This window comes from Chrysoperla carnea, chromosome 3 (assembly GCF_905475395.1).
Source record: "Chrysoperla carnea chromosome 3, inChrCarn1.1, whole genome shotgun sequence".
Lineage (NCBI taxonomy): Eukaryota > Metazoa > Arthropoda > Insecta > Neuroptera > Chrysopidae > Chrysoperla > Chrysoperla carnea.
This window is the reverse complement of record NC_058339.1, coordinates 62945981-62970191: the sequence shown is the minus strand read 5'-3', so window position 1 is coordinate 62970191 and position 24211 is coordinate 62945981. Positions and strand designations below refer to the sequence as shown.

The window sequence follows — 24211 nt, the reverse complement described above, 5'->3', positions numbered from 1 at the left end:
ATATATTTAAGCATTTTATCAACTAGTATTTTTAATATCAATCAACAAATATCTCTTTATTCAAATCAATTTTACTTCATTATTTTTGTTAACATTAGAGGCTGACGACTATAAAATAATAATTAAAAAATATCCTAATTCAATAATTTATAGGTACACAAAATAATAATCCCAATATTAAACCAACTTATTTGAATATCAGAAAATATGACGTAAAATACCAAAACTTTTATCGCATAAAAATTACTTTTGTTATTATTGCACTCCTGGAGCTGAGGATAGTTCGAAGTAGCCTGGGTAACTTAGGATATTTTTAAGTTTCCTAAATTGCTGAATCAAAATTTGGATGTTAAGTTGTAACCTGATTCAGTTTTTTTGTTATTAACATTAATTTAATGCCTTTTAGATTTTTTAAATTACTGGAAAACTTTGATCCTACTTTTATCACTAAAATTCTTATTCCATCCATAAGTTTTACGTATTTATTTTCACACACTATGAAATCTCTTTGAACAGGAAGCTAAAAATTAGGTAAATCTTAAAGGAACATTTTTGTAAGGCGAATACTTTGCAAGAAATAAATTAAAAACGAAATTTTTAAACATGCAATAAAAAAAACTGAATCAGATTTCGTTTCCCAAAATCATAAAAGTACCGAAAGTTATCGAATTATAATTCAAAGGGACCTTTAACTGTATACTCCACTGTCCTCAATTCCTAAAGTGTTACAGAAAATAAGATAAAACTGTACAACAGATACAACACACATCTAACATCACGATAGAAATTGAAACCTAATGAAACTAACATTTCTTTTGAGCAACTTTTTGTAAAAAGTTCACAAGGTGCAACGAACGTTTTAGTGAGTTCTAGCGAGAAAACATAAACTGACGCAATTATTATTGAGTTTTGCACGATTTCATCAATTTTATGAATAAGACAAAAAGTATAAATATGGATTTATGATTAATTGATTCATAGTTTACTTTTATTCGCAATTTTTTTAGTCCATCGATACATACTCGATGTGATACATATTGTAAAAAAATATCAAGATTCGAAGAAATTTTTGGTGGGAATAGTCACTGGTCCACCCGGAATTTTAATGTGTTTGAAACTATTATTTTGATAATTTGTTTTGTCAATTAAAAGTCTTAATTATGGAATATTAACCCTCAATCAATTCTAATTACAAAAAAAGAAATAAATAATTAAAAACAAAAAGAATGAGCTTGTCCAAATTTTTGTTTATTAGAAATATCATATAAAAATGATTTTAGCCTTTAAAATAATATTTTATGGCTGCCTTTAAATTTTATATCAATATTTTACTACTTAAATAAACCATTTATTTTAAATCATGAAAGGTTGCAAAATTTGTAAACATTCATTATTACAGATTGTTTTCTAACTCATTGACTTCGTAAAACCGAACTAAGCGCTCACTTAACACCAGTACTCCATCTATTAATATTATTTTATTTGTAAGATACACGGGGTGCTGATACTAAACCAGAAATTGGGAGCAATTAGTTCATCCTCAAAGTTGTTGTTTAATTTAAAATATTGCGTTTATGTTTTGTGTTTTAGGCCAATCAAATTAAAATTTTTCGAAGAATTAATTTCCAGCAAGCTGGAAATCGTTTTAATATCTTCATTTGGTCCTAAATGCGTGTAATCCAAGTTTCCGAAATTCCAGGAGGTGTGCAAAATTTTTGGAAGCCAAGTAACTGCGAAATTTTTGCTATATTTTCAGTTTTTTGCTTGTAGCTCAAAATGTCCGACGGAAGAAAATACCATTCCATTTAATATTAAAAAGTTTTAAATTCTGCGTCAAATCAGCATCTAAAACTATAATAGTTCAATGGTACAGCCGAAATTGAAAGTTAGAACCCGAGAAGATTTGTCATTTAATGGCTAACTTATATTTTGCGACTTTGCGTATCAAATATCTTTGAAACAGATTGCTCCTGTTGAAAAATCCATATAATAAAAGTTTTAGGTAATAAAATTTTACGTTATATAGACATCTCAATTTTCAAATTCAGTCACTTTGAAAGATTAAATTTGACATCAATCCAAAATCGGTTTTTTCCTACTTAATTGCGTACTTTTAGTTACGGCTAGAGTAAGAGATCTGAGTAGAGATTCGAGCTAACATGAATGAGAAACATTTTTAATTATAACAAAGTTATATTGCCACTAAAATGTAAAAAGTAAGTTTCCACGTAAATGAGAATTTTCCTAGTTTCTAACCTTTGATTTCGACTACAACGCTACGCTGAACCGAATTTTAAATGTATTAAGATGTACCTCCGACGCAGAATTTGACACTCTTTAATGTTGAATGGAATGACCTGGGATTACGAAAATTCGCATTACACGCACTTAGGACCAAATGAAGTTATTGAAACGATTTCCAGCTTACTGGAAATTAATTCCTCAAAACACTCATGAATTTTATTTGATTAGCCTATTTGTAAAAATAATATCATAAAAATTCGGATATATATAGTCTTGTAAGTTTTTATTTATGTAACTTTTTACCTACATCATTTCGAGGTAACTATAATTTAAAATATTGATTTAAAATCATTCAAGAAAAAAAAAGTTGCATGCGCACAAGTTTTCTGATTATTTAAATAAATATAAATGATAAATAGTAATTCGAGAAAATTTTTTCTGTATTTGTCTGGATTGTACACGCCACATTAGTTGATGATTTGAACCTATTAAAATTACAAAATAAAGTTGACAGGCTCATTCTCAAAAAAAATATAGAATTCTTAAAAAATTTTTCAAAAATTAAAAAGATTTCACGACGAAATTCTGCTTTTCTTCAAGTTTCTCTTTTTTTATTTTCGTATAATTTTATTAATATGAATATAAAATTAAATATTAAAATAAATAATCGACTTGTGAATATAAATCTATCGAGTTTCTGAAATTATATTCACTGTGATGCATTATACTAAATATTTTCATTGCTAATGACAACTTCTAACAGAAGTAATCATTGGTATTCCATTGGTATTTATTTATCTTTCTAGCTCAAAAAAAAAAGAGTAAATGTAGAACAAACAAATAACCAAATAAAATTGTTACAGTTTAGCTAAACACCATGAATGCTTGTAAACAGGGTTAATGTAAAACAGTGGATACATTTTCCTTAATTTAAAACTAGTACACCTCTCAGAACTGGGAACTGTTTATAAAATCAAAAAATTTTTTTGTTGGAAATAATCATCCATTGCATTTATAAACTGTTCAATTTTTCAGCATACCCCTCTCACTTTTATCCACAGTTAACACATATAAACTATATTCTGCATGTAGTAGAACAAACCATACTAACCTAACGTTCAATAAAAACGCAACACTAATTTATCAGATATATTTGGTGGTTGAAAAATACACATTTTTAATGTATATAGTGCCACCAAATATATCTGATATAAGGAAAGGGTCGCACTATCGTTTTTGTTGGGCGCAAGTTACATAAGCAGGCGCACTACATATTTTACCGTAAGTTATATATTTTACTTTTATGACATCAAAAATATCTGACTTATGTGTAAAGGAAATCTAAAAGACTAAGCGCGGTCGGCCATAAAACCTGTATAATTTTTTTTAAGCTTGAAAATGAAAACAATTCTTAAAGTCAACAAAAATTTCTCTACTCTCTTGAAATTGCAATTCTTCTTTAAAAAACGGTAAGGGTCTTCTTGTACAACAGTCAAGAGTGACGCACTACAGGTTCAAGAAGTCAGACCTATTTTACATTATGAAACGGAATAACACCTTTCTTTATTTATCAATTATGGCTGAGCGTCGTTGGCCGGACAATACTCTGACTATTATAGACGGGCTGCCTAATACATGGTGGTATAGAGAAAAACTTCTGTATACGTAGGTGTTACTTTTGATATTACTAGCAACAACTTTTGTTCAAAACGTATTTTAAAAAAAACACAATGAATGCAACGAATATTTAATCTAAAACAAAGTTTTCAACAAAGCTGCAACGAGCTGCTAAGTCAAAAATCTACAGTACATACTTTAATTGGTTATCTTTAAGAATTGTTTTGAAAAATTGCTTACAATAATAATAATAAATCACGTTTTCTCTGAATTCTCCATGTTGTCCCTTAATATTTTATGGTGCACGTATTTTATAAGCAACCCCTAACTACTGATTATGGTGATTAGCAGCCATGCTTTCTTGATTAATATCACTTAAAATAAATTTCAATGGAAGATTATTTCGAACAAGACTATATCTTTTCATTTTCTCAGACTTTTATATAAAAAGTATAATTCAATAAGGGAAAGAAAAACTACATCACTTCCAAGATGAATGATGCGTTCGATATGAGAAAAAATATAAATTATTTCCGGAGGATTTTAATAATTTTTTCATTTCGTCAAAAAAAAAAAACTTAATTCTGTATACACATAAAAATTACCTTCAGTTCCGATTAAAATAAATACAAACAAATAAAGAAAAAAATAATGAAAAATAAATAAAATATTTGTAATTGAAAACAAACTTTAAATATAAATTATGTATATTCGTTTTATCCATCTAATGGTGCAACTGATTCCACATAACCATTTTTATTAAATTGTGTACAATTCCTTATAACTATTGACGCTAAACTCTTAACACGCTCGGGTGGTTCTTCATGATTAAGTAGTTCACGTAAAAGACTTATTCCACCTTCTTGTTGTACCAATGAACAGTATTTTACAGCTAAATTAAATATTTTCATAATTAAAATTTATGATTTAGATAATTAAGATAACTTAGATAACTAAGATAACTAAGAAATACATTATAACAACAACTTATATACGAGATATCCAAATAATTGCAAATTATTGAACTTTTTTATGAAAATGACTGTTCAGTTTGTGTAGTACCATTTGATAAGGATATTATATAAATTGGTTCTATAAATAATTAAGCAACGTTTAAACCTCGTTGAAACGTAAGAATGGGTCTAGTGCCCATAAAGGTAAGTAAAGACAATGCCATCAATGGTATCGAATCTATACGGTCGAGTAATAGAAAAATTATATTTTTCATATATCATAAATTGCCATAAAATACTCTTTAAAAAAATTAACAATTTTCATCATATCTTTTATATAAGTTGTTTAAAATTGAAGTTCTATCATTTTAAATGGAAAACACTTTATTTTTTAAATTAAATTTAGTCAAATCTGGTAAAAGCAACTTATATTGTGGTCAGCTAATTATATCGCTAGTTAAGTTTTCAAACCACATAGACGACAAATATAAAATTTAGGAGGAAATACAAAAATTCTCTCTTTTGTAAGCTTAAATCAAAATTCGAAGAATCTAATATGAAGAAGATAATAATTTATGTTTAATTTTTAATATTATTTTGTTTTTGTGAAAAGTTCAAAGTTTTGTGAAATTACATGGTTTGTGGGTGGGTGTTACGAGTTTTGAATTTTTAAAAATTGCATTGACACTCTTTTAGATGGAGGAGTTGCAAGTTTTGGAATTAAAAAATTGAAAATTACGAAGTTTGAAGTGTAATAAACGGGGTTTAATTAGAACGAAAAAAATATATTAAACGAGTATTAATTTCTTAGATAGTTTCAGGATACGAGAAATAAAAAAAAAAGCTATAAATTTGGAGTTATATGGTTTCGAAATTTAATCAGCGCTATATAATCTAAAACGGGACACCATATTGCTAATTTTTATCGAAATATCCAATAAGGAATAAAAAAATTTATAATAATAAGTATTTTCTAAGGTATCTCCCGAAACCTCATATGAAGCCCTAAATTTTAAGAGATTTTTATGTATGGCACGATAAATATTCTTAAAAGATATAAAATAAAATTTTCAATTTCAGTTAATAAAACAAAAATTTTGAAAAACGCGTTAAACTGATAAAACGTCTGAAACAAGTTCGACTGTATTTTTATTATTTCTAAAGTTTAATTCTCACTAAGAAAAAATGTTTGAAGGCTACACGCAAATAAAAATTAATTTAATTCTAATAAAAAAATTACTTACGATATACTGTAGTTAAATTTGCTAACGCCCATACAGCCCAATGTTGACATTCAGGTGTATGATAAGCTTGTACTAAATTTAAAATAGGTTCAAATGATCGATAATTAATATTGCGTTCTGTAGTCAAAGTCCACCGTTCAATTGCATTTGTCATACGATCTAACACCTCTTGTCTATTGGGTTGCGATAATAACCATACTGATGGGCCATCTGAAGCCATATGAGCCAATACACCAGCAGCATTATAACTTACCTATAAAATTAAACAAAATCGGTCAAGTGTGATTTGTACTTATTGTACAATTAGTACAATTAGTGTACGTGTACCGTAATCGAAAAATTGTACTGTTGAATTGATACAATTGATAGGGCTAAGTTTTTCAATTCTAATAATTTTGGCTCAATCCTCACCAAATTCATGGAGTTACTTTTAATTTTCAAATATTCCTGAGCGTTCTTTTAGTGATCAACTTGAAAGATCATAAAAAATAGAAACTTTATAAGAGATAATTTTGAAAAAACAAGAAGTCTTGAAAAGTTATCAATTTTTGCACATTCAGTGCTGATATTTGTTACGCTTGCGCATGAAAATAATCACTTATGTTTACTGCAAACAATCTTTATCTACTTATTCGGCTGGGGGAAGAGGACAGAAGAGAAATTATTCCAATTTGACCGAAGAAGGTGGTTATCAATGATACCCTTGAAAGAATTCCAATTTTGAAAAATCATTACCTCAATGCCATCACTACTGGATCCCAATAAATTTGAGAACACTTGTATGTATTGATATGTCATTAAACGTGGTCTTAATGATTTCACTTCAGCAACATTTCCTAATAATCCCATCATATTTCGTAACAGCTCTTCTTGATCCGGAAAACCCTAAATAAACAAAAAAATTAAAAAGTAAAAACATATTGTTGAATCCATAATCTTCAACATACCTTTAAACAATCTAAAAAGTATTCCATTCCTTTTGCATCTAAAAATCGACGACAATTCAATGGTGTCTCATCAGTTACATTCCACATAGTACTCCAGGCAACTTCTAAGACGTCATCACATACACCTCGGCTTAATCTTTCTTCAATAATATTTAACATTTTCTAGTAAATTTAAAAAAATAATTAAATTAATTTATTAACATATTTTTATTATAAATGGTAGGTACTTACATTTATAACGCCTAAGTCACCAAGACGTTGTTTTTGCCTTCCACCAACTTGGCAAGCTAATGTGTTTAATAAATAAATGCCTATTCGTTGGACAAAACTTTCTTGTTGCATTTCCGATACCGAATGTAATAGAATTTGCACTAATCTTTCGTATTCAAATAGCTGTAATAACAAATTTATATGATATAATGGATTTTTTAGTAATTAAGTTAAAATATAGTTATTAACTTATTCTAATTTACGGATATCTAATTAGATTCTGCCACTCTGAAAAATCATTTTCTAGAGTAATTTTGTTCCAAAAAATACAAAAATTGTGTATCTTCAACGATTGGACGAGATATCGATTAAAAACGTATACAAGGGATAATATTTCGGACAAATTTCTTCATTTGATATCACAGAAACTATATTTTATTGATTTTAATTAGGAAGCCAAAAATTTAGATTTTTCGAGATAAGTCCAAATACAAGCTTTTTGTACAGATTTTTAGGTAATACTTCAAAAACTTCCCACCCAATTATTAAATGAACCTACTTTGTGTATTTTTCGGGTTAAATTTACTCTTTATACCAAGTTTCATCAAATTCTCCGAAGCAGATAAACATACATGATTTCTAGAGTAATTATGACACAAAAAATACAAAAATCGAGCCTCATTGATGATTGGACCAGTAATTTCTAAGATATCGCTGTTATATGAAAGTCGATATCTCAAAATATTATCGTTCAATCGCAAACGAAACAAACTAAAAATTTAGAGCATGAAAAGTATGTTCTGCTCTAATTACATGAGTATTATACATGAAAAGTGCATATTATCCCTTTCAAAAAATCTGTCGTTTCGCGTTTGGGAATATACAAGCTATTAAAAACAATTTGGTGTATTTTTACATTGCGTTTAAAAATGTACATGTGTTTAATATTATGCGTTTTATGTATATAACTTTTCATTTGAATTAAGATTCATTATTGTTTCGGGCAGACATAAGTTAAATAAAGATACAAGATATTTGTTATCCATTTTATCACATTATTTTTTGACATATTGCCCGAAACAAAAGGTAATCATTTTTTAAACTGAAAAGGTATTGTTATTGCAGCCACAAACGTATTAGATATAAGTAGACAGACAACGCATTATAGTAACACCAGAAATTTGTATATTATGGGCTTTTACAATAAAAATTTAACAAAGGGAGCGGGAAAGTTGTATAATAATATTGATTATACACTAATTGGAGATTCACTAATTGTTCGTAACACTTTTGATTGAAACCGTTGAATAATTTTGATCTTACTATTGCTAGCAGTTCCCCATACTTGAATCCTATAAGTCCACACAGGTTTTAAAATTGTTTTATACACTTGCCCTTTATTGTCTAATGATAACTTAGATTTATGGCCTAACAGCCAGTAAAGTTTCGAAAATTTCAAAGAAAATTTTAATCCCCACTAACGTCATTTTGATTTTTTTTAAATATTAATGATTGAAGTACGTATATGTAAATGTAGTTGAAGACAAACGGGAACTATAAATTATTAATTATGAATAACTATAATTAACTATTAATAATTTAAGTGGAGAAATTGTATATTCTGAAGGAGTATTTCAAGAGCATTTTTTTTATATATAATTTTTTTCAAATATTAATATTTGGCGCTAACTAGTTTATGGTCTATACTCATTGTGTAAATGCTTAACATCTGTCAATGTACAATTTTAATTTCGTGGGAGATGGAAATACGTAAAACCCCCTTCCCGTCAGGCTCTTATTAAAAAACGCACGTTATTCTCATTGCACTCATTACATTTCTAAGAACGCATGTTAGTTTCTTAAGTTGAACTAAAAGTATTTTAATAAAAATTGTATATCTTACCACATCTTGAGGTATCTTAAATTGACATAAAGTTAAACATCCATTACGCATCATGGTATCGTCTTCCTTATGATAATACATTGCATTCAACAATGTAGATATCATATGTCGTTTAATACGCACTCCAAAACTGCTACGATCTTTTCCCTTCACAATATAAAATAGTGTCGCACTACTTGAAACCTGTATTTGTTTCTTTCGTGGATGTCGATCCATCGATTGTAAAATAATACTCAACGCATGGCCAATATACTGACATGTCTCAAATCTAAACATATGATACAAGTCGTTTAATACACGTTGAAGCACATCAGCTCTATCTAGATACGCTGCAGCAGCTATTAAAATTTGTTCCTCAGTCGCATCACCAGATACCTTTTCTGCAGGTATATCATGCCGACGACATGCTGCATGATGTGTCCCATATAATCCCAGAAAATCCAAGGGTCTATTCACTCGCGTACCTAAACCCGGTATATCTGTACAATGTTTAAAACCTTCTTCAGCAACACCTGATCCCGCTAAATTTGTACCAGATATATCTAATGATTTTAACTGCGGTAAACTTTCAACAATTGTTGCTAGCACTTTATTCTCATTCTCATAAACACCATTATTATGTCTCGATGATAACGATTGTGATATATCTAAATGTGTTAACGTTTTTACTTTACATATATTTGAAAAGGCATCTTGCAAACGGGGTACATTATATAATACTAACGATTGTAAATTTGTAAATTTATCTAAAAATTGCATCTCACCTAATCCACTACATTCTGATAAATCTAAATACGTTAAATTTGCCGTTAATTTACTTAACAATTTATCGAATATGTTCGGTTTTTCCGGTTGTAACGTTATACGCAACGAGTGTAACGTAAAACGTCGTAATTGTGTTAAATTACATGCCAATCCTTGCATTAAATCAATCATATGGTCATACATCGAAACAATTGGACAATCTTTTCGTAACGCCAACGATTTCAATGATCTACCATACGAATATATTAAATTGAGCGCATCATCCGTTATATACGGACAGTTACCTAAATCTAATTCGATTAATTCATGTCTTTGTAATAATATAGAAAGTGATTCATCGGTAATATCTGTGTGATTTAAAACTACACGTTTTAAACGTGTACACGTCCTATCGTAAAATATACCCAAGAATTTATTATCTACCTTCTGTAATTGTTGACATTGGGCTAATAATTGGTCGCATATTTCACTAGGTAGGACAATACCTTTTTTTAATCTATATAAAGTTTGTTTTTTATCGCATATGGTATGAAGATTGTTCAATATACATTTTATTGTTGTTTCCAACAATGATTCTGGAGCACTCTCGTTACACACACAACATAAATTTGCTGGTAATAGTCGTGAATGGCCGCATCCACAATCTTTCTGCATTGTTGACAAAATACTTAATCAAATGTGTCAAAAATTAATTAATTACGTAATTTATATTTACTAAACAATTAATAAGTGTCCCATTTTGAATTTGATTTATCACCATTGTTAGATTATTTCCATTAACATATTTAATGTAATTTAGTTAACAATAATTATACATAAAATCTTTTATATTTAATATTTTATACAGTATAAGTATTTTATTATGACAGTAGTTTGATCTGTTACCAACTCTTTATTAATAATTATTAATATAATTATTTATAAAAATTTATATATTTTATTCAAGATATTTACATTTTTTATTTGAAAGTACAATTTACTCCAACATTACTCATGTTTTATTAAATTATTTGATTAATTTTTAGAAAATAAACACCAAAAACTGTGTCTTCTTCACAAATGACTTATTTTTGACAATCCCTCTGTTGTCCAAAATTCGTCTTAATTTTTTTGAAAGTAATTTTGAAATGTTCACCCTGGTTCACCCATGAAATTCACAAATTCTTAAAAATAGCAGAAAATAATCATACATAACTATTTAAAACGTATCGAGCAAAAATATTAAAATTATATTATTAAATGTAAAAAACTTATCAAAAATTAATAAATCATCCCATTATTTTCTTAATTAAAAGTGTTTATGACTTAGATCAGCTGATATAATTTTAAGGTTATGTTTTTATTTAAGAGGGTTATGTTTAATTTGAAATTTTAAAATATGAAAATAAGTTTTTAAAATGTTTTCAAAAGTAATCAAAGTTTATTTTAAGCAGTCGAGTAGATTATGTTCAACTAAATCTAATATTAAGAACTTATTAGAAAATTCTGCTACTTTTGTTGATATTAAACCACAACATTCAGAACAAGAATGGGCTACTTTACCTTATCCAGAAGGTTCAAAACCGAGAGTGCAAGGTGATTATGATCCAAGTTCAAAAATAAATCCTGAAGATACTTCGGTAATCTTATTCCCCGGTCAAGGTACTCAATTTGTTGGAATGGCTAAAGATCTGTTAAAATACCCTATGGCCAGAGATTTATTTGAATTGGCGAATCATACGTTAGGATTTGATTTACTTAAAATATGCTTAGAAGGCCCTCAAAAAGAATTAGATAAAACTGAAAATTGTCAATTAGCAGTGGTAGTAACATCGTTAGCTGCTATTGAACGGTTAAAAGAGGAACGGCCAAATGCAATTGATAAGTGTGTCGCAACGGCTGGTTTTAGTATTGGCGAAATAACATCGTTAATATTCTCTGGGGCAATTCCTTTTGAAAAAGGTTTAAAATTAGTTCAAGTACGAGGACATGCTATGCAAATGGCATGTGATGAAATCGAAAGTGGAATGGCTACTGTTTTTTACGGACCGGATAGCCGATTAGGGTATGCTTGTAAAAGGGCTAAAGAATGGTGTGTTGAACGTGGAATTGAAGATCCAGAATGTACAATAGCTAATTATTTATATCCCCATTGTAAAGTTGTTGCTGGAAATTTAGAGGTGATTATTTGTTTGGATGTGTTATGAGAGGTGATTCACAGATGCAACTTTTGGTTGCAAACAAGATTTTTAGAATCAATTTTCCATCTAAAATGAAATGATTACTATTAACCACGTAAACCGACTGGTCGCTTACTAGTTTCCAACCAAGAGTTGCATCCGTCTATGGAGACCTTTAAGTAATTTTTAATTTTGTTTTATTCAGGCTTTAAATTTCTTAGAAAAAAATTCTAAGGAGTTCAAATTGAAACGGATTAAACGATTGCCAGTTAGCGGAGCTTTTCACACCAAATTAATGGAACCTGCTTTAGAACCATTTCGTAAAGCGTTAAGAAAAATTAATATTGAAGATCCTATCATTAGTGTGTATTCAAATGTGGATGGTAAAAAATATAGAAACGCTGAACATATTGCGAAACAATTACCAAAACAGGTAATTCTTTTTTATATCCTGCATATATGAAAAATATATCAGGTATATTCATTTTAGACCCAAGCTTGTAACGCTTAGAAATATTGATGAAACAAATAAAATTTTGGCATAGGTGTTCATAAAATCGCCTAATTAGTCCATTTCCATTTGCCCGTTCGCCTGCCAGTACGATAAAAAAAGTGAGTTTGAGTTTTGTTTCCGTAGGGCACATTTTGTAAACCGTAAGACATAGAACAAAAGTTTTAATGTAAAAAATAAACAACTTTTGTTTGAAAATTTCGTAACCGTCTTTGTTTACCAGAACATAAGTTTCCATTTTCTCCAAAACTATACAAGATAGAAGGTTGAAAATTTGTAAGTTGCATCAAATACTTAATCTATTGATTTTAATTTCATACCAAACCTGCCGGATAATATAAAGGGGGCAAATAGAAAATTTTTCGAATTTTAAAGATAACCATTTTATTTGACATTAATATTTTGTTTTTTTTAACTTATCTAATTTATAAAACAATGCAGAGTCTAGTGTTCGATACTGTCTATACAGGGTATTTCAACAATTAACTCAGTCAATTGTTTATTTTCCTTTTTTTTTTATAATTCTTAACATAGAAAGAGTGTTGCTATTTGCACCCACCACGTATTTCTGTGCTTTTAAGAATCACAGGGTGAACACAAGGGACAAAAAACCCGCATACTCGTGCTAACGCGACCTCATTAAAGGCATGGCCAACCTGTGGATGAAACCATGCGAGAGAAAATTCTCAGTCCGTGACTCTAACTGTTGTTAGAGTCACATCCACTGATATCCATGTCTGGAGGCATGGATATTAGTTATATAAATTATAGGCACGGGTATCCGTGGCGGGTGGCAATAGACACTTCTTAATTGGATATATGTGTATTAGTTTTGACTTTTGAAACAGAAATTTGTTGATCCAGCAATATAAATGTAGAAATCAATGGCAGTCATTCATATAAAAACTTTTGTGTTTGTGTACAGATTTTAAATATTTATTGTTTTTAGAACTAACGAGGTTGACTCATAGATGACGAATTTAATAACATAAATTCACTATTTTTTTGGGCTCCTGGTGTCTAATGATATTTTTATGTTTGAGAGGAGGCGCAGGAAGCTGTGTTTAAAAGCAATTTTTTTTAATTTTTATTTATTTAGATATTTATTTAGTTATTTTTATTTAGATTGTGAAACCAGTAAAATGGGAACAAACTTTACATGTTATGTACGAACGTGGTGAAGGAACTCATTTTCCAAGAACATTTGAATGTGGTCCTGGAACATCTTTGAAAAGTATATTAAAACAAGTGAATGCTAAAGCATGGGATAATTGTATTAGTATTAAGGCTTAATATTGTGTGTTCATATAACAAGTTAGTAGTTGTAAATAATTTGTTAAAAATATTATTACTTTTTTATTTTATAAACTATTGTGAAAATAAAAATTATTTAACATTTTTTAATACATTTTTATTCTACATATTAACAATAAAATATATTTTCAAAAATCACCAAATAATAATAAACAAAAATCAAATAATTTAAAAAATATTCAATTTTGAGTAACTTATTCGCACTTTCGGCGGGGTTATAATTTGAAATTAAACCATTATTTATAAAGCTAGATCAATCAGTCCAAATTTTAGTACGTAGAAAAATACATTTTCTATCTTTTCAAAAATGCAAAAATAGAAATTTGATAAAACTTTTTAAGTAGTTAGTTCAAAAAGCGATGAAACTTTCCTAGATTATTTTCAAATTTTGATTAAAGTAATACTCAATTTTCGGTATGTAACATAATTTCCGAGATATAACTATATTCAGATTGTAAAAAGATTATTCTAAACAAAATGCGGATTGTGAAACTCAGTAGTTTAGAAAATAAAACTTACGAGCGTTTTTTAATTTTTCACATACTAAGAAAAGCTATAGTCCCTGCATATTATAAAAAAACGAAAGTGACTTTGTTACTCTCTCATGCAAAAACTACTGAATGGATTTGAATGAAATTTTACAATGATTTAACTATTGATGTATTATTCCGTGAATAATATAGCTCATAAATCAGAATAAGACATACTAGGCTGTAATTTATGAATTTAATAGTCACCCACCCGCTTCGCTGGCCGATTTGGGAAACTACTGGATGGATTTGAATGAAACTTTACAATAATAAAGCTTATACATCAGAATAACACACAACCTATAATTTACAATAATAGTAGTTACCCGATCACTTCGCTAGATGATTTCGAAAAATACTGAATTTTAATGAAACTTTACAATAATATAGCTCATTCATCAGCATTAAACATATAATTTATAAATATACCACAGTAACATGGCCATAACTCTGTGGTCTTTACTTTTAAATGAAAATTTACCAGTGAAGCGGGCGTGTATAATACTAGTAATACATAAAATTAAAATCCACCATAAAAAAGTTTTTCAATCGAAATTTGAAATTAATCAGTCTCTAAAATTTAGTAACTGTCTACCTCCCCTACTTCTCTTTAAAAGATAAACTTCAAACATTAAAAAAAATATTTTCAAAGTGTCTAGCGATCCTGGAAATTTGGAAAACCATATTTCCAAACAGTTAGGAATTTATTAATTTTAGGGAATTTAACAACTTTTCTGGAAATATTAATTTTTTATTTAATAACTTGAAATGAATAGGATAGTGAAACTAATCAATTAAAAATAATCTTTTTTTTTTGCGACCAGTATATTATTATCTATAGATAAATTAATAAATATAAACTAATTAATTTATAATATCCTCCTATCCTGGAAAATTAAATTAAAGTTCTGGATTTCAGGAAATTTTTTCGAGCTAAATCGCTAGACACTTTGATTTATGAATTTTGAAATAAATTTATCAAACATGATATGAACCTCCTTCTAATTTTTCATCACTTAATAAAGAGTATATCCATTCGCATGAATCCTGACCTAACCATAATAATCCAATAAAAAGACCATTTAATAATCCAAGAATAACACCTGCCCCAACATCAAGAATATGATGCCTGTACATTAAGAGTCGTGATAAAGACACAGCAACTGACCACGAAATAAATGGTAAATAAAAAGGAAAAGAAAATGGATATAAATTTATAAAAAAGTATGCCACAAATACAGAACGTGAAGCATGACCTGATGGAAATGAAAATTTATCAGGGCCATATTTTCCAAATATATCATCATCGTTCGGCACTGGACGTCTTCTTCTTGTAATTGCTTTAATAACAGCTACGCAAATTACATCCACAAATAAACCTACAATTATATTATTAATTAGCTTTTTTGAAGAATCTAAATTTTTTTCGAAAAATTTACCTATTAAAAAATTAACTTGCATTTGTATTAAATCCTTATTGTTTATAAGATACATAAATGCCAGCCATCCAGCGAACCATGGAACTCCATGGCAAGAAATCTGCAATATAAAATTATTTATATTCAAATGGTTGTTTGATTTTAATTACAATTTCTGCGGTACCACAATTTGCCAAATAAATCAAAGGAAAATTAAGAATAAAATTTTTCCATATTTCGCTTGATTTTCGAGGCAATGGAACATGGAAATGGAATTGTGGTTATAATATGCTATGGCATCTTCAAGAAATATACTATTTAAACGCCTTCGGGGTAAACCACATTCATTCCACTGAAAATATCATCTGTATCAGATCAACCTGGAGGTATATTGCAGTAAATTGTGAATCGAATTACTCCCTCTTGTTGATGATTCGATGAATATTAAAGAGAACTAATTACCTCTAACATTTTGTAATGATTGTTTAAGGATTTAAACGGCATCAAACTATTAGCATATTTTACAAATTTTTTGGTGATTGCTTGGTCAGTTTGGAGGACTTTCTTCAATAGCCCATTTACTTCCCTTTTCTTTGGCTATAATATTAAAATATTTTATTATTATATATTTAATATTCTGGAACCCTTTGTAATATTACCTGATTCATTTTTAATTATTCTTTGTGTAAATAACGGTAATAAAAATGAAAATTGATTTTTCAAATGCTATTATATAAATATTTATATGTGTAAAAATTCAATTTTGGTGGTTAAGAATGAATATGTTTGAAGAATCTAGACATTAAATTTTTTGAATTAAGTTAATATTTCACAAAAAAAATTATAACAAATATAAAACTGGCTGGTTAATCAGTTAGACAGATGATAAAAATAGTGATAACAATTTAATAATTTTTTATGATTCAGTCATAATAAAGTAACGCTACGTTTTTTCACGCAATTGTTAAAAATCACAGGTGCGTTTTCAATGACGTGCTCATGTTCAACGTGAGCGTCATGTAATGTCAAAAATCAACTTGCGTAATTAATCTCGGCGTTATAAGTTATGCTGAATTCACACCTCACGCTATGTGCGAAGCAAAGCGACAAGCGAACTGTCTATTGAACTTTATGGAATTACATGATTAATTATTCGAAAATAATTTCATGAAGTTCGGTGAGCACTTTGCCAAAACTCGCTTGTCGCCCGGCATGTATTTGATCATTTGATCTGAATTTACCATAGAGATAATACCATTGAGCTGGAAAGTCACCGCCAAAGCGGTTAATCGCAGTAGAAGACAAATAAAGTAGACACGTATAGCTGTCTTCGTCTATGGTATTATGGTATGGCGCTATGGTATTATCTCTATGGAATTTGCAAAATGAAATAGCACAACTGCTAGTGTCAGGCTGACACTGTCAGCGTCAGTTTGATTATTTATGACGCCTAAGCTAAGGCGGTTGTAAATGTATCTTCAGGCGCTAAATTAATGGAATTACCGCTGGAAGTTATAAAAAAACTACAATAAGGAACTTTACGCCCTAGGTAGATATTATTTTAATGACAATAGATTTGCGCTAATAACTAAAATATAAGCGGTCATTTTGTATAAAAAAAATCGCCACGCACTACAGAACTAGTTTCTTGCAATAGGCAACCATTGTTAATGTTAAATATTGTTAATAGTTAATAGAAACAGAATATTAAATCATAAATATTTTTGCAAATAATATTATACATGTACAAAGGTAAAATAATGATTGTAGAAAAATTTACATCATAGATAATTTGTACGAGTGCTTACATGCATGCATATAAATAGACTATATAACTTTATGACATAAAAAATAAAATGATATAATAATCTGTGGACATAATATATCATTCATATAATAATTATTGATTTTTGTATTAAAATTCGGTGCGTTAATTATTATAATATAAATTTGTATTATATATTTTATTTTACTTTTTTTTTAAGTTTTATTTTCCAGTAACACCAACATAATACTCAGAATAGGTTGCCGGAATGCCGGGTTGTATGACACAAGTGCACATTCTTATCAATTGTAGACGCTAGCAAATGGTTGTCTAGTTATTAGTGAAATGTTAATTATGTTGTCTTTTGTTTTTTAATACTTTAACGTGAGTGAAATCAAGCATAGAATTAATTTGAATAGTGAATAAAAAACGCAAAAGTTTTTTGAATAAATTAGTGCATAAAAAGTTTATTTGTACAGATTTTAAGGTAAGATTTTCATTTTTAATAAAGTCGGCCATTTTTAAGTATTTTCCGATTCCGATAAACTCGAAATGGTTAATGACAATTTTTACCGCCATTTTATTCGATTAAAAACATTTTAATAGTTATCTACTATTTTTTATGTTGAACTTTAATATGTCATTAAATGTACCGCTAAATAATTTTGAAAAATAAATTTAAAAGCTGCAAAAAAGTTGAACCACAAATATATACCTACATCAAGTGTCTTGAATATGTTACATAGAAAAATGTCCCATCGAGGCCGGGGAGGCTATAGTGGGTCATCTTATCGTGGTAGCAGTAGTAGAGGAACATGGTCAGATTCCAGAAGCAGCCGTGGTGGACATAGTACATCTCGTGGCTCAAGCAGCTACACATCTAGAGGTGCTAGTTTTTCATCCACACGAGGTTCTGACAGAAGTGTGGGTGGCCGTTACTGGAGTGGTAGTAGTGGACCTAGTGGCAGCTCATCTACTTTTGAATCACGTTCCAGATATGCTAGCTCACCACATGAATCTTCAAGATATTCTGGCTCTAGTAGATCCCATGCTGATGACTCGTTTAAACGTCCTTACAGAGCAGTAAGTAATAAATATTCAAGAAAATGAGATAAAAAACTAATTGAATTGTATGATAATTAACAGGATTCATCATACGGAAGTCGTGATATTGGACACCGATCTCCAGAGAGGAAGCGAATTAGATCAGAAGTGCAAGGAGATCGTTCACCTCGAGTACGTGGTATTCGTTTATTAATGAATGCAGTCAACAACTGCTAGAAAAATATCAGAATATTAAACACGGCATTGACAAAACTGAAGAAATTTACTAGTTTGTTATAATCAATTTTAATTTTCTGTCAGATGTCTTGGTTAAATCATAGACACAAAATTGAATTTTATTAGATTTTCCCTAAATATTGAAAAAAGAAGATTACGTAAGATTTCGTTTATATAATAGTAATTCATTCTACTTTATAAGAAGCGGCGCTAGACATTGGCAAAAGGGCAAATGTAATTGTTACATAATATGGCAATAAAACAAACTTAGATAAAATGAAATTTGAGTCTCGATAGGTTAACAAAACTATGTATACGTGCTGAAGCCACATGGTGGAATTATTTTTTTACGTAGGCAATAAGTTCAAGACGTAGTCATGAGGGAGGAAGCTATGCTGAATACAGTACAAATGGTAGTAGCAGTCATCGATATGAACCAAGTGGTGGGGATCGTAGCAGTGCTACAGCAAGTCGATATTCAGGTGAACGACGTCAATTTTCGTCTTCGGAAAGACGTCCATCATCGAGTGGTGGATTTCGACCTCCAGCACCACCACGTGATGAGTATCGCAAGCCGTCAGGACCACCACCAAGTCCACGTGGTTCATACCGCGGTAGACTGAGTTCTCGTGGTCTGACACGCAGAGAAACCGCTTTTGGTCGTCGTCGTGTTATTGAGTCATCATCATTCCTGACACGACCCAGAGTAACTGTTAGATCCAGTGAATATATACGAAAACTAAAACTTGCTAAACTACGGAGGTAAATTTACATAATACATAAGAATACAAGTTGACGAGAAAAGAAGGCTATATCACCTTAAAAAAACATTGGAAAAGAAATACAATATTTATAAAACATAATGAAGCTGTGTCTTGGTAAAAATGCTTTATAATGTGTCCATAAAAATTTTTGGACATATTTAAACACAATTTCAAGATTTTTATCCACTTAGAACAGAGGAACATTTTATTTCATTATTTCCACTAAAAATAATAGCATAACTACACAGCATATGTATCTTGCTGCAAAATTCACAATTTATGATAATTTGACTTGTACTCAAGATAATTTTGATAACTTAAATGGACAATTTATCTAAAATATTCAACTTATTTTAAGAAAAACAAAAAAACTTCTCTGGTCTTGAATATAATAGGATGTTACACCCGCTGGCTGATAACCATTTAATCAGCGATTTGTATAAATTTTATTAAAAATGTTGTGTGGAGTTTTAATAAAAAGAAAATTTTACAAAAGAAAATAGATAATTTTCACATAGATAATTCTTATGTAGTTATCATGCTTTTCTTTTTTATCGATTTAAAATGAATGAAATGAAAAACACAAATATTGTATTTGAAATATATATCAAAATAATAAGCAATTTTCTTAATACACATATTAATTAATAATTGTCTTTGTCACATTAATTAATAATTTTATATATTTAAATGATTTACATTTGCAATAGTGCCGCTTCTCGTCGCATAATTAGCTCAAGAAAATTTCGTAGCCGTGCAACAGTACGACGTCGAAGTAGTGAAAAAAAAGAAAATTGGGATGATGATGAAAAAGATGCAGATAAGGCTGCTGATAAGAAGAAATCTGATGAGAAATCACAATCTGATAATGAAAAATCATCAAAGAAAAGTCCCAAAGTGAATGGTGCATCACCGTCCGGTAAAGATGACCCTGATAAAGAAAAGGATGACGAGAGTAGCGATAACGAACCAAGAAGTCGTTATACTGGACGTCGTTTTATACGATTAACTTGTGTGCACTGTAATGAGAAATGTGTTACATTCTCTGAGTACAGTGCACATTTAATACGTAGCAGACATTTAGCAGCGATGCGTCGTGTTGCTATTTTACAGAAATCTGTATTATCGCGCATGCGTGTACAACAGCGTAGTAAACAACGTGAATTGGATAAAGATGATGAAAATTCATCATCACGTAAAAATTTTTGTTTGTTATGCAAATTAAATTATAAACAAATGAAATCAGTGCATCAAAGCTCTGAAGCCCATAAGGAAATGAAAAAATTTTTAATGCCATTTTGTAAAACTTGTAGAATTACATTCCGTAGTCCAATGTTATATGAGAATCATTTATGTAGCTTGGAACATATAAAACGTAAAGCTCAAGTTGACAGCGACGATAAATCACGTGCTGATGGTGGGGGTAGCGGTAACGAAGGTGAATTAAATTTGGATAATTTCTTAACATTGGATTCAGTTGGAAATGTTGATGGTATGCAATTTTATTTTTGTATATTTTAACTTGAAATAGTAAATCTAAAATGACATGAAATATTAAATTCAAAAGTCGGTTATAATTTTGCAAGAAAACATTTTTAAAAGTGTGTTCTAGATTTAAAAAGTTACTTCAAGTTTGTAAATGGATAAAATCGTTCATCTGAGTAATGGGTTCATACGACTTATATTTTAAAGCTAGAAGAAAATTTTAAATACAAACAAAATTGATCAGAAAAAAAAAATTCTTTTATAATTAATTATGTGCCTATTTTAAGTAATTTCACTAAAAAGTTCAAAAATTGATACTCAGGCATCAAGCATATATAGGGAATTTAAACAATTTATACTTATCTTAATTTGAATATTATTGTTTTACAGATGAAGAAGGGAATGAATCTGATAAGAAATCTAAGGACGATAAAGACGAAGAAAATGAAACTGAAGAAAAGAAGCCGAAAAAAGAACCACCAGTTAATGTTGGGCAAGAACATATTCGGAAAATTGAGGTACAAAATACATTCATTTTCAATTTTCACAGTTCATATTTTTAAATCGAAATTTTTACAGGTTTTATATTGTGATTTATGCCGAACTTACATTACAAGTGCACCTCATGCTACGTCTGAAGAAAAACGTGCTTCAGCTGTCAAACAACATTGTCGTACGCGGCCACATTTAAAACGTTATGTACGAAAAACTGAAGATGCTGCATTACGTGAAACTGCTGAACGCATCCATCGAAGTAACCAAGCGAAATCTGAAGCTTCACATAAGGAAAAGGCAAAAGATGCTAAAGTTAAGAAAGAAAAGGATAAAGACACGGAAAAGGAGAAGGATGATAATGAAGACGAAAAGGTAAAAAATTAAAAATTGAACTTTTTGTTAAAAAATTAATGTTTATTTTTTAAACCATGATTTTTTTAATCGATTGGTTCGTGGTTCATAGTTCGCATTAATTTATTAAAACTGCCCAAGACTTTAAAAAACATTGATATTATATTAAAAATTATTTAAATATGTTATAAATGATAACGTTTATGTTGTACCACCTTTTTTTTTTTTTTTTTTTTGAAAAAGTGATCTATGAAATTGGGGCAAAATCTAAATTTATTTCGAAATATCCTAGAGTTCTCACTTATTATCTTCGATAATATTTAAATTGTAACACCTTGCATTTAACGAATAGAAATAATTTGTATTATATTTTAACAAAAGGATACATCGAAGACATCTATAACTGATGAAGATACTACAATTAAAACAAAAGGCGATAAAACTTTGAACGATGATGAAACTGGTGATGAAAAAATGTGGGCAGATGTTGATAAAGATTTAGGTGATTTATTAGCAGAAGTTGAACCAGGCAGCAAATCATCCGATGAAGATGAAGAAAAAGGTGGTGGCGAGAGATACGATCGATTTAGGTACAGCGAAAAAGGTATCAAAGAAAAGCTTGATTCTACGGTGGATTCAACGAAATTAGATGAGGATGTAAAAGAAGAAAAAGTTGAAGCTAAAGAAGATGATGATGAAGATAAATAAATTTTAATATATTTCGTGATAAAATCATGAACCATTTTCTTGCACCGGTGTTGTTTGTGTGAAGTTATAAAACATCTATGTAGAATTATATCGTATGTAGAAAGTGTTCGACTTGATCGCCTATAATTTTATTTATGTCATTATTTAAATAACACTGTGTTACTGTGTCATCTGACTTCAAGTTTTTTAGTGGAACTGATAGATATTATGAGACAAGATAAAAATATTTGAGTATATAGCCATAAAAAAGTGTATGTATTTCCTGAATTGTTTTTCTAAGACATATTATATAGTCAGAATTGTCATTTATTTTCAGTTTTTTTTCTTTTATATGCCTTCATATTTTATCATGCAATTCAATACGAATGTATTAAATATTATAAATATTGACACATGAGTATAAAACAAATAAACTTTACATTTTAAGGTTATTAACTGTTATTTTTTACCTTCAAGGACTTAAGGTACTTCTAACTACATAAGAGAGAACGCAATTTATTTATGAGAACAAAATATAGTTCTCTAAAAAGTTGTGTATTATTTAAATAAATAAATCTGACAATACTGCAACGAATGCTATGTTCTAATATTTTATATCATCATGTCATGGTCAACATCACAGTAAATTGTACAACGTTGTCGCTTATACAATTCACTTCTGGATTGTTGTTTTTCGTAAACTAAACGGTCAATTACATCCATATTAGGTCAATGGTCCTAAACATTTTTTACAACTGTATATCGTTGAAAACAACATTTTTCGAATTTTTCGTACAAAAATAGTTTTATGCGCAAGCCGTTAGAAATACCTTAACCACACTATCGTTATAAGCACTATAATCGCTCTCAGAGGTTTCATTTTTAAAAATGAATCATTAAATGAAATGTTATTTTACTTGTCAATGGTTTGATGAAAATTGATGACTGATATTTTGCCCAAAAACTGGACCAGATCTGATCATGCCGCAAATTATATCATTTATTGATAATCTTTCAAATAAAAATTCTAATTTACTCTGATAATTTGAGTAAATATTTTGGGGTAGATACCGATCTTTATGATAAAAAAATAGACCAATTTCAAGACAAGTTAGTTGATTTCATATCGACCAAGACTAATGCGGAGTGGCCACAAACCGTAACATCCAACAAATCATCGTAAAAAAGTGGGTATTTTATACCTTTGGGGCTGTAGTTACTATCTTTTTCGATTTTTTTTGTAGGGCTAAGAATACCAAGAAATTCAAAATTTTTTGTATCTTGTTTTTGGAATAAATGGGTAAAGAAGATTTTAAAAACACATAAGTCTAGTATTTGACACCAAATGAGTTGTTCTCGAAGTTAACCTTTATGCATTGTATCAAGTTTCATCAAATTCTGAAAAAAGAAACACCTTTTGTGTTTCTCTCGTTTTCTAAGAACCTACTAAATAAGATTGCAAAAAATGAGAAATTTTCTGATAAAACTGAAACGTAATTATGATTTAAAATAAAACTAGATTCATTTGATGATTGAATTCAAAATTTCTGATAAAACTTCAATAATCT

General features: G+C 29.2%; 4 protein-coding genes across 4 annotated transcripts; 2 read left to right on the top strand and 2 right to left on the bottom strand.

Annotated features, from left to right (window-relative positions):
* Positions 1–4576: 4576 nt before the first annotated feature.
* LOC123294566 (protein zer-1 homolog) lies at positions 4577–10751 on the bottom strand. Its single transcript, XM_044875638.1, has 6 exons — positions 9119–10751; positions 7237–7398; positions 7006–7167; positions 6794–6943; positions 6059–6311; positions 4577–4753 (listed from the first exon to the last, which is right to left on the bottom strand). Exons 1-6 carry the CDS (start codon positions 10535–10537, stop codon positions 4578–4580), a joined length of 2322 nt encoding a protein of 773 aa, XP_044731573.1. The 5' UTR covers positions 10538–10751; the 3' UTR covers position 4577.
* Positions 10752–11204: 453 nt separating this feature from the next.
* Positions 11205–13872, top strand: LOC123295195 (probable malonyl-CoA-acyl carrier protein transacylase, mitochondrial). The gene is made up of 3 exons (XM_044876443.1): positions 11205–12042; positions 12248–12475; positions 13679–13872. Exons 1-3 carry the CDS (start codon positions 11281–11283, stop codon positions 13844–13846), a joined length of 1158 nt encoding a protein of 385 aa, XP_044732378.1. The 5' UTR covers positions 11205–11280; the 3' UTR covers positions 13847–13872.
* A 1411-nt stretch (positions 13873–15283) lies between these two features.
* LOC123295597 (phospholipid phosphatase 6) lies at positions 15284–16894 on the bottom strand. Its single transcript, XM_044877004.1, has 4 exons — positions 16475–16894; positions 16278–16412; positions 15837–15936; positions 15284–15776 (listed from the first exon to the last, which is right to left on the bottom strand). The coding sequence occupies exons 1-4, from the start codon at positions 16481–16483 to the stop codon at positions 15376–15378; spliced, it is 645 nt and encodes a 214-aa protein (XP_044732939.1). The 5' UTR covers positions 16484–16894; the 3' UTR covers positions 15284–15375.
* A 966-nt stretch (positions 16895–17860) lies between these two features.
* On the top strand, positions 17861–23011 carry LOC123295425 (DNA ligase 1). The gene is made up of 8 exons (XM_044876771.1): positions 17861–18067; positions 18327–18663; positions 18727–18816; positions 19217–19623; positions 20336–21117; positions 21501–21628; positions 21690–21977; positions 22338–23011. Exons 2-8 carry the CDS (start codon positions 18331–18333, stop codon positions 22662–22664), a joined length of 2355 nt encoding a protein of 784 aa, XP_044732706.1. The 5' UTR covers positions 17861–18067; positions 18327–18330; the 3' UTR covers positions 22665–23011.
* The last annotated feature ends 1200 nt before the right edge of the window (positions 23012–24211 follow it).